This window comes from Protopterus annectens, chromosome 2.part1, assembly GCF_019279795.1.
Source record: "Protopterus annectens isolate FY-2018-M chromosome 2.part1, PAN1.0, whole genome shotgun sequence".
NCBI classification, from domain to species: domain Eukaryota; kingdom Metazoa; phylum Chordata; order Ceratodontiformes; family Protopteridae; genus Protopterus; species Protopterus annectens.
In genome coordinates, this window is record NC_056729.1 from 657,924,753 (window position 1) to 657,936,921 (window position 12,169).

The 12,169-nt window shown below is 38.9% G+C and overlaps 1 protein-coding gene across 1 annotated transcript in view; it reads left to right on the forward strand.

Moving 5' to 3' along the window:
* Positions 1-12,169, forward strand: part of EFR3B (EFR3 homolog B) — a 2,101,782-nt gene that overhangs the window by 1,192,198 nt on the left and 897,415 nt on the right. The window contains exon 6 of the mRNA XM_044062396.1: positions 3,227-3,376. Within this exon, the coding sequence (XP_043918331.1) occupies positions 3,227-3,376 (150 nt within the window). The remainder of the gene's footprint in view (positions 1-3,226; positions 3,377-12,169) is intronic.

Genomic DNA, 12,169 nt, shown 5'->3' on the forward strand with positions numbered 1-12,169 from the left:
GGAGGTTAATTTAATGAAACAATTTTTCATTGAAAGAGGATACCCGAAGGTCCTTATTAGTCAATTAACAAAGGAAGTGAAAAAAGACAGAAGGGGGAGATATGACCCAATTTTGGGAAGGGGATGCTGGGGTTACCAACAGAAACGAGTGTAGAAAACAAGCACAATATGACCTAACATTTATACACACACACACGGGTTCCTCAGATGAGGTGGAGAATATCATAAAGAAATTCTCGGGAGTCTTAACATTAAATAATGAGATTAATAAATACATCCCCCCCGACACCAATATTCATAAAGAAAAGAGACATGAACATTAAAGAGATGTTGGAGTATCATGAAATTGTAAATATGGTAGCTAGAACACAGAAGGCAAGTGGCATGGCACTGGAACAAGATAACATTAACATCTCTTCTAGAAAGTTCAAGATGAGGGCTAGGGAGCACTTTAATTGTAATAGCAAAGGGGTGTTATACATCAGTATTTGTCAAATATGCAACAGTTTCTACATAGGCAAGACTGAGAGACCTTTGAAAAGGTGTATATATGAACATATGTATGAAATATCTATAAAAAAGACACTAACACCTTATATAAACATCAGAGGGAATGCCCAGATAGTAATTTTAAGTTCTATGGTCTGGAACAAGTAAAACAATACACAAGGAAAGGTCTATGGGGGGCCCACCTAGAATACAAGGAGTTGTATTGGCAGCTAAAATTGGATGGAACAAAAAGACCCGGTTTAAATGACGATTTGAGTATCAATAGTGTCTTGAAGTTAAGGGCAACCAAACTATAAGAACAAACAGTATGTTTTAAAACATGGTACATATATATATTTTTTTGTTATTGAATATCTTTCTAAATATATATTGTAAAGGTTTTTATCTGATTTTGCATTCATTTTGTACATAATCATTAACAACAAAAGAAGGAATGTTGATTAAGGGATTTTTAATTTATGACATCAGTTAATTAATATTAATGAGATGTATTCATTGTGGCTAATGTATTTGAAAGGTATAAAAGGGGCTAGTATATTTTGTGTTTTATGTTCTGATGAAGCTCGGGAGATTCCTGGGTGAAAGCTCTTAACCTGATACTGTTTTTATCTGTATTTTGTACTCTAACTGTGGATTAAATTAAAGAAGGATTCGTGACTTGAAAGTGGTGGTTTCTTACCTACTACAGTATTTTGTGTTTGTGCTTTGACTTTTTGCTTGTAACCCCATCTCCATAAACTGGATAGAGCAGGTGCTGAAAATAAATATGTAGTTCATTTGAAATGTTTTACAGATTGTACTGACCTCCTGGTCTTTTTGTAACTTGATACATACTGGTTTGCCATTTGACTAGATTAACTTGTAGCAACAGTCCTGGAGATGCTTTGGTGAAACTTGTTACTTATGGTGCATTCCTGAATAAAAGATATTAATAACACTTTATTAATGTACAATAGCATGTGTACCTAATAATAATATTATTCAGATTTCTATAATCTGTCAGTGTAGCAGAAAGAGTTAAGACTGTGAATCACTGGCAATATTCATTCCAAAGTCCTAGGTTTAATTCTCTCACTTTCTGCATGCGAACCACGTGACACTGAACAAGTCAATTAATGAGACAATATATCCAGGTCACCCATGAGAAGTTCCAGATGTGTCTAATGAGCTTACCTGGTAAATAAACAAATAAAAAGTCTTGGCAACAGTCATTTTCTACTTATCTTTATGCCATCTGGAATTATTATCCCAAACATCCTTATTATTTATGTGCTGTTACAACTTTTTCTCAATAGTATGTCTTATTTGTTTGTTAAACAGATGTAAGATCTATTGCTTGACCCTTTTCAGCCATGACCTGTTCAACAGGGACATGAGTAGACAGACTATGTGTGAAGAGTTTAGAGCCCTAAGTCAACTTGCATGTTTTGGGGGTTAGGAGGGAATACTCACCCTATTCCTGCTTGACGATCAGTTGATTGGGTTCTACTTGTTGGATCATAACTGATTATAACCACTTTTTACTGAAAATCATATTGTAAAGTTAAATGTACAGCAATATTGCTGTTTGTGCAAGACCACTGTGTGTTATGTGGAAGAATTTCTATTTTTTCCCCACTGTTGTGAAACCGTGCAGTTAGTATATATAAGTCTCGGGAGTGTGGTGGGCTTGCCTCCCTAGATGGGAGTGGCTTATCTCCCTGTGGGATGCAGAAACACATATTTTAGCCTTTACAGGTAAGATGCAGGACTAGTTATCATTTAGCTGTGATGATCAAGCAATAGTTTTCCATGTACTATAGTTCTCAGGGAAAACAGAGGAAGCTAGAATACTTGGAGAAATACACGCATACAAAATATACAGACAGCAAATGAAAGATACAAAATGCACAGACAGCAAATGAAAGATGAAAAATGCACAGACAGCAAATGAAAGATACAAAATACAGAGAAAGCAAATATAAGATACAAATTACACAGACAGCAAATGAAAGATATAAAATGCACAGACAGCAAATGAAAGATACAAAATACACAGACAGCAAATGAAAGATACAAATTACACAGCAAATGAAAGATATAAAATACACAGACAGCAAATGAAAGATACAAAATGCACAGACAGTAAATGAAAGATACAAATTACACATACAGAAACTGAAACATACAAAATACACAGACAGCAAATGAAAGATACAAAATACACAGGCAGCACATGAAAGATACAAAGTCCAGATATGAAATGAAAGATACAAAATGCACAGACAGCAAATGAAAGATACAACATACACAGACACCAAAGGAAAGAAAAGCAGAAACTTTAGTCACTAAGTTTCTGTGCTTCCCTCATTTTATTAGGCTTTCTGTAAGGTTTTTTTATTTTCATAGGTATTTTCCTCCATGTTTCCTTGTATTCAAGTGTTGGTAGCAAATTTAAGACCTTGTCTTTTCATTTTTTCAACATTCACCTGATTTGTTTTTGCCTCCTCTGTCAAAGAGCTTTGTATTAATTAAAAAAGGCATTTTTTTCTTTCTAGACCATGATTTATGGCACTTGTTTAGATATTACGCAGCAGTTGTCCTAATGAGGAATACTTCATTATACCACTAATGACCTTTCTTCCTGCTTAGTAGTGCCTGTTTACTTTTTGTGACTTGTTGTCCCGCTGACTATTTTATTAAGTGATGATTAATAAGCGGTTGTTATCCCTATTAGGATCCGTATGGCTGGCATCAAGGGCCTTCAGGGAGTGGTCCGGAAGACTGTGAATGATGAACTGCAGGCAAATATTTGGGAGCCACAACACATGGACAAAATTGTTCCATCACTGCTCTTCAACTTGCAGCAAATTGAGAAACCAGAGAGGTAATTCTTATTATCAGCTAGTCCTTTACATCTCTACACATGGGATCATAGTTGCACTCTTCTAATCTTTGTTTTTCATTGGGTTCTAGTCATAAGATCGATTGTGCAAAATACCGACACAGAAAACATCAATTGGAAAAGGTTGATTTACAAAATGATGAAACTAAAAATAAACTTTGAAAAAATGCACTCTATATAGGGGGATGAGCCCATACACTCTATATAGGGGGATGAGCCCCTCCTGCATTCTCCCACTCCCTCTACTAATTACATATACCAACTCTGAGACTGGACCATAATGGAGAAAGGATAAAAAAAATCCTCACTCTACCACGATCTTGGGTAACTGCAAGAAAGTTGTTCAGTGAACTGCAGATCGACGATTTAAGGCAAACATTTTCTGATTCAGTGTTGCGCGTGATTGATGTAATGAATGGAACCCAATTCACCACATGGTAAAAAGGCAATGATATTAAGGTGGCAACTACTTCCTTTTATAATGTTTTCAGATGGTTGGACAGCATATTCATAACCATATCTAGGTCATCTGGAGCCCTATGCTTTCCCCAATGGATGCTTCCTCAACTCAAAGTTGAGAAGAGAAAAGGTCTTTCCAAACATGAAAATGAACTTGCTAATGCCATAACAACCAACTTGCTACAGTTACCACAACACACTGAAACAGTAAGCACTTCTGCTGTGACTGCAAATACAGTATCAACATTTATATTAAGGCATGGCGTCTTCACAGATTCATAAATCAATACTGGTATTGCACTCAGATACCACTGGCACTTGCCAGTCATGTCCCCTAACAGCTTGCACCCAGGGTAGCCACCCCTTCACTGCACTCCACTCTAACTTCAGCTCTGTTTTCCCAGTCATTCTACACCACGGTATACATGCATTGTATGATTCTTGATTTTTGCATGGTTCCATCATTTATGAGATTTATAAAACAGAATCACCATACATGTTATTTCATGTATATTAGTGGTTAATCTGTAAGTAACAGCTATGCACTGAGCTCTTTGTTTCCTATAATTATAACTGTGCAAGAACATTTTTGGTACCCCACTGCCTGCCAACCATCATCCCCCACACAAACCTGGATCAAGCATAAGGTGACCTAGACATCTGCCTAGGGCCCAGTAATGGCTGGAGGGCCCATCCTGGCTTAAAAAAACAAACAAACACAAAAAAGGTCCACTTTAAGAAAATAAAACTGCTGTCTAAAAATATGTTTCACTTTAAGAAAAAAAACAAACATTGCTTTGTAAAAATGTTCCACTTTATGAAAAAAAAAAACTGAGCCCCAGAATTTACATATGAGTCAGCATTGGCATGTATGAAACAGCCCCAGAAAATGGAACACATGGAGATTTGAGTAACAGCACTTCCTGCAGCATGGTTTACAGAGAGCAGGAAGTCAGCCAGCAGATTTAGATCAAGGATGGGTTTGGCCTTTGTCCCATAAACACAAAGTATAGTGGTTTTTTTTCTGACCTTGGTTATTGGCTAGGCTTAAAATGGCCCTTTGGGGAAGTTAACCTAGTATTTACCTGTGAACCTTTGAAAGTCTGAGAATGGTAGATTTGGGGTAACAGTGCCTCCTCCACTGTGAATCGTAGGCAGCAGCGAAACTTTACAGGTCAGCCAAAAGAGAATGCAGCAACAAATGACTTTTAGTTTGTTCTTGTGTGTGCGTGTGTGTGTGTGTGTGTGTGTGTGTGTGTGTGTGTGTGTGTGTGTGTGTGTGTGTGTGTGTGTGTGTGTGTGCACTCTGTCTGTGTTCAGGCCCACAGGTGCACATGTATATGAAATTTTCAGTAAATGTATTTCTGAACCAGTAATGCTATTATATTGCATGTAACTTTTATTTACATTTTAGGTACCGCAGGGGTAGAGCACTAACCACAGCATGACAGATTCAGTGTGTTGTCATTTGCCATCTTTTCTCTATTATATAGCTGATCTAATTCAAGGCATGTCATGGTGATATTAAGAGCACACTAACTGTTTTTAATGGTGATTTATTCTCCAAGGGCAGTGGGCAGGTACTGCATTTGTAGATGAAGCACTGAAATGTAAAAGTTGTTTGTCAGCAGCAATCTCTACAATAGCAGTTCTCTTTATTGTGGAGTTATTCAGAAAGCTTTTACTTCTGCAGAGATTGTACATATTAACTGTGCATATTGACCGACACTGACATATCATAATGACAGCAGTTTGAGTGATCCTTTATGGTTGAAATGTTCTGAAATTAGTAGCTTTGTCATTTTTGCATCATACATTTTGTTTCACTGCTTACTGTAAAAATGTTTAAAATTATAAATTTGAAACACACTAATAAATGAGCTGTGTTAAACAGGAAGTATAAATTGAATCAAAGAACACATGCATTTATACATAATCCAAAAATGTGTGCAGGGAGCCCATGGTTTGAAAACAGCCCAAGGTACAATTAATCCACCACTGGTGAGTACAGAACATTTTGACCCTGGAGTTTTGACCCCTGCATTAACGCATTCTGTATCTAGATCTGTAACAAGGCTTTATAATATTTTATAATACTCAGTAAGAATAACAAAAACACATGACAATCATACATAATTGTGCAGAAAATAACCTGTCATCAGACAGAACAAAATATTATTGACTCACAATTTCTTAATGGGCTAACTTTATATATATATATATATATATATATATATATATATATATATATATATATATATATATATATATATAATATTTGCATTTGATCCATCTTTCCATCCATCCATCCTCAGTCCCTTTTCCCATTTAGTATATGGGGTCAGGGTGTCACTTCCGCAGTGACAATCACCTTGAGCCAAGGTTTACACCAGCAGGTGGCTAGCCCAGCTGCGGTAGTTTATTCTCACCACTCACTTGCACACACAGTCTCACCTATGCCCAGTTTACATTGTCCAATCCATCTACTGCATATCTTTGGAATGTGGGAGGAAACCGGAGCACCCAGAGGAAACCCATGTGACTGCAGGGAGGACATGCAGACTCCACACAGAAGGCACCCAGCATCGAACTGGAGAAACTCTTGCTGTGAGGCAACAACGCTAACTGCTGCACCGCCATGGCCACCCCATTTGCATTTGATCTACATAAAACAATAATGATATTAATATTAATTTCTTATGATTGTAATGTTTAAAACGTTAACTATGAATTATTACCACCACATTGTGCCAATAAGTGCTCCAAACACCTCCTCTTCACCAGATATAAAGTTTCCGTAAAATTCAAAACAAATGGCTACTTTTTCAAGTCAATAATACACTTCCCAGCCGAGGATTACATAAAACATTCACCCGCTTTATTAAAATTAAAAGTAACGCTAACAACAACAGATGCGCGTTACTTGAATACGGACTGAATGAACATAATACTGAATAAAAACACTAATGTCTGCTGTAACAAAGACACTGTGCCAGTTTAGAACATCACAAAAAGCACGGCTTGTACTGCTCCAGGTTAAGCGCTTTCACCCGTCATATATGGGCTTCATCAGAACACCATATTGATCAATGATGTTCTAAATTGGCACAGTGTCTTTGTCTCCATCCTCTTCTCCATGCCTCTTTCTACTTTTACAATATGCTTGTATGCTTATTATGGTCTACTTGCCTTCCCCTAGGATTCCAAATGTCCCAAGTGATGTTTCTTCATAACTGATCACACTCTCATATGTTCCATTTGTTCAAAATGTCTTTTCCATCTGCTTTATCCATTTAAGGCATGTGTAAGACCAACAATCTATATTTTCTAACTTCAGATTCAGCGATCCTGTCTCCTCCCCGTTTTTTATAATGCACGTGTTCTTTTTTTCTTGACATTGGTTGCTATTTTATCTCTTTTAGTCTTCCACCAGTAATCATTCTGGGCCTCTCCTGCTCTATCATTTGGTGCTGCTCTGACCTTATCCATGCATTACTCAAGTGGATCTTCTTTTCATGTCTTATCAGTGGATTAAATCTGCTTGACTCCCTGAAGATCTTCTTTGCTTCCTGCTCCAAACCCCCCTCTAATATCTGTGGTCTCATTGTCATGTCTAACATTCTGTTTGACATTTGCTTAAGCAGGTGTTTGTTGGATGATGTCATTTGATTGACATATCTTGTTCTATCAGCCTTCCAATATATAAGAGGTTCCCCTTGATCTTGTGTCCCCCTCTCTTTTCAGCCTGAGGTGTTTACTAACACAACTGATACAGTTATCTGCCTCTTTAGGGCTGAAGGCTATGTATGGCATTTCTATATTGTTGTAGCCATGGACAGCTACTCTACCCAGGCCTGGGCCCATTAAGTTTCTTTGCTTGCTTGTAGGCCATGCATCTCAAATCCAAATTCCATGGTAGAATGTGGCCATAATTCTGTTCTGCCCCCTGTGCAATATTAATCATGTCTTGCTTCGGCTTTGCATTAAGTAACTTCTCCTTTGTTTTGAAGTAGTTGAAGTAAACCTGCTCACAGGAAATGCTATCCATGCACAAATCTAAGACCAAGGGAAGTACAAGCTGCTCCTTAAGCATCCTAGTATGCCAGTTAAATACTATTATTTATCCTTCTTCAGGTAGAATCTCAGTGATCCTCAGCTTTGGGCTTCAGGATCAACTATCAAAATGATCCTATTTCCATCCCATCTGGTTCATCTCTGCTTAAAAGATCATGTTCACATTCTTAGCAACTGTACTTGCTGTTCCATCCAATCTCCCTTCTAGTAGGTAGGTCTTTCCTTTCACTTGTGTCAGGTGTAACTACTGATTCTTAGCTAGTAATCTTAGAAAGCCTTTAACAGTGATTACAAGGGTCAACATCTTTTTGGTCAGGTTTACTTATTTTCAAAGGTCATAAAACTCCATATAAAAATGTCCATTTGACAGCTTAAAACTCCAAATAAAATGTACAAGTGCTTAAAACTCCAAGCAAAAACTGCTTATTTTACAACTACCTATTGTTACTTATTCATGGGAAAACTATTTGTTGCTGACAGCCAGTTCTGGTCATTTATTTGGAGATACCTTCATAGCAAACACAATAGATGCTGTCTGTTTGAAAAAAATCTGGCTGAAAGCTCTTCCAGCATGCATTGAAGTAATATGTATTTATTAGCTGCAGCCCCCATGTAGGGGACACCACCCACAACCCCTAAGCTTAAATATGCTCTCTCCTTGGTTGCACAGCTTGTTTTCAGAGAATCTGCTGTTGATCGATTTATAGGTTCCCATTTATTTCAAATTGCATTTTTATGCTTATCCCACTTTCTAAAGTTTGTTTCAAGTGGCTCTAGTCTGGGGATTTACTTTTTCTTTTTCCATTGATTCATCTCATAAAGAGGTTGGCCAGTCAGTCTACATTGCCATCTTCCAGATCCTGATCATAACCTAAGCAGCAATCATAGCTTACCTGCATCCAAGGCCTGGTAAAAGAAAAAGAAATTGTACTCCAAGAGTGCCAATAATGCCTTATATCATGGCACTGCAGTGTTCTAGAAAGGGGTCATGACATCTCAATGTACTATTAGAAAGGGGTCATGACGTCTCAGCATACTATTAGACTCCTGGAGGAAGCATGCTGTTTTGTGTATGCCAAGAGAGCCAGTACACATTGTGTAAGACTATGAGTGCAAGTGCTGCTGTTTGCATATTTGGTGTAGAAAATATATCAGTCTGGGTGTGTTTCAAATAGTGTCATATGCTGTTTGTTGCATACTTGATTTAGTGGTGAATGTGGAAATTTTATGAATGTGGAACATGTGCTGTATTTGGTATGGTGTCTGCTGTATGTCTGAAAAACTCAAAAAGAGTGGCTATGGCCATTTTTTGATAGCAATTGTGATATTGGTGTTAACATTCTAATGGACACCATTGTAGCACACTTAAGTAATATAAGATATGCTTGCATGAGGGGTACATATGTGCAGGTGACTGCATTTGTGTGAATTAATATATGTGTTTTGTGTCATTTAATGCATGTTGCATGTCTGTTTGTTATGTGGTATGTGTGATTGATGAGTCTAAAAAGCCAGGTGAATGAATTTTAGAAGGTGGCCTTCAGACTTGTTTCTTATATCAGATTCCAGACTATTTTCTTCTGAAATCACTGCATACAAGTATAGTCCTTTCTTTTGTTGATCTTTACTATTACAGTAACATTTACCTTCCAAGTGTTCTTAATCATCATCATCATCATCTTTCGGCTTTTTCCATTAGGGGTCACCACAGCAGATCAACTCTTTCCATTTCTTCCTATCCTCTGCATCTTGCTCTGTCACACCAACCGCCTGCATGTCCTCTCTCACCACGTCCATAAACCTTATCTTAGGCCTTCCTCTTTTCCTCTTACCTGGCAGCTCCATCCTTAGCATCTTTTTCCCAATATACCCATCATCCCTCCTCAGCACATGTCCAAACCAATGCAATCTCGTCTCTCTTGCTTTGTCTCCAAACTGTCCAACATGAGCTGACTCTCTAATATACTGATTTCTAATCCTATCCATCCTAGTCACACCGAGTGCAAATCTTAACATCTTTAACTCTGCCACATCCAGCTCTGACTCCTGCCTTTTTGTCAGTGCCACTGTCTCCAACCCATATAACATAGCTGGTCTCACTACCCTCTTGTAGACCTTCCCTTTCACTCTTACTGGTACCCGTCTGTCACAAATCACTCCTGACACTCTTCTCCACCCATTACACCCTGCCTGTACTCTCTTCTTCACCTCTCTTCCACATTCACCATTACTCTGAACTGTTGATCCCAAGTACTTAAACTCGTCCACCTTTACCAACTCTACTCCCTGCATCCTCACCATTCCTCTACCCTCCCTCTCATTTACACACATATATTCTGTCTTGGCCCTGCTGACCTTTATTCCTCTGCTTTCTAGAGCATATTTCCACCTCTCCAGAGTCTCCTCAACCTGATTCCTACTCACACTACAGATCACAATGTCATCTGCAAACATCATAGTCCACGGGGCCTCCTGTCTGATCTCATCTGTCAACCTGTCCATCACCACTGCAAATAAGAAAGGACTCAGAGCTGATCCTTGATGTAATCCCACCTCCACCTTAAATGGATCTGTCACTCCCACTGCAGTCCTCACCACTGTCACACTACCCTCGTACATATCCTGTACCACTCTTACATACTTCTCTGCCACTCCCGACTTCCTCATACAATACCACAACTCTTCTCTAGGCACCCTGTCATATGCTTTCTCCAAGTCTACAAAGACACAATGCAACTCCTTCTCACCTTCTCTGTATTTCTCCAATAACACTCTCAGAGCAAACATTGCATCTGTAGTGCTCTTTCCTGGCATGAAACCATACTGCTGATTACTAATCATCACCTCCCTTCTTAACCTAGCTTCTACTACTCTTTCCCATAACTTCAAGCTGTGACTGATCAATTTTATCCCTCTGTAGTTACTGCAGCTCTGAACATCACCCTTATTCTTAAAGATAGGTACCAAAATACCTTTTCTCCACTCCTCAGGCATCCTCTGACTTTCCAAAATTTCATTAAACAATCTAGTTAAAAATTCCACTGCCATTTCTCCTAAGCACCTCCATGCTTCCATTGGTATGTCATCTGGGCCAACAGCCTTTCCATTCTTCATCCTCTTCATAGCTGTCCTTACTTCCTCCTTGCTAATCTGTTTCACTTCCTGATCCACTATCCCCACATCACCCAACCTTCTCTCTCTCTCATTCTCTTCATTCATCAGCCTCTCAAAATACTCTTTCCATCTACTCAACACACTCTCCTCTCTTGTGAGTACCTTTCCCTCACTATCCTTTATCACCCTTACTTGCTGCACATCTTTCCCAGCTCTGTCCCTTTGTCTAGCCAATCAGTACAGGTCCATTTCTCCCTCTTTAGTGTCCAATCTGTCATACAACTCTCCATACGTCTTATCCTTAGCTTTTGCCACCTCTCTCTTTGCCATGCGCCTCATCTCCTTATACTCATGTCTACTTTCTTCATCTCTTTGACAATCCCACTTCTTCTTCGCCAGCCTCTTCCTCTGTATACTCTCCTGTACTTCCTCATTCCACCACCAGGTCTCCTTGTCCTCCTTCCTCTGTCCAGATGTCACACCAAGCACCTTTCTAGCAGTCTCCCTTACTAGTTCTGCTGTAGTTACCCAGCTATTCGGTAACTCTCCACTGCCTCCCAGTGCCTGTCTTAAATCTTCCCTAAACTCCACTTCACAATCAACCTTTTTTAACTTCCACCATTTAATCCTTGGCTCTGCTTTCACACTCCTCCTCCTCTTCTTGATCACCAATGTCATCCTACAGACCACCATTCTATGCTGCATAACTACACTTTCCCTGCCACCACTTTACAGTCTCCAATCTCCTTCAGACTGGCCCTCCTACATAGGATATAATCCACCTGTGTGCATCTTCCTCCACTATTGTACCGTCACCCTATGCTCCTCCCTCTTCTTAAAATATGTATTCACCACAGCCATGTCCATCCTTTTCACAAAATCCACAATCATCTGACCTTCTGCATTCCTCTCCTTAACACCATACCTACCCATCACTTCCTCATCCCCTCTGTCCACTTCACCAACATGCCTATTAAAGTCTACTCCAATCACTAGTCTCTCACCCTTGGGTACACTCACCACAACGCCATCCAACTCACTCCAAAATTTCTCTTTCTCATCCATCTCACACCCAACTTGTGGAGCATATGCACTAACAACATTCATTATTATGCCATCAGTTTCGAG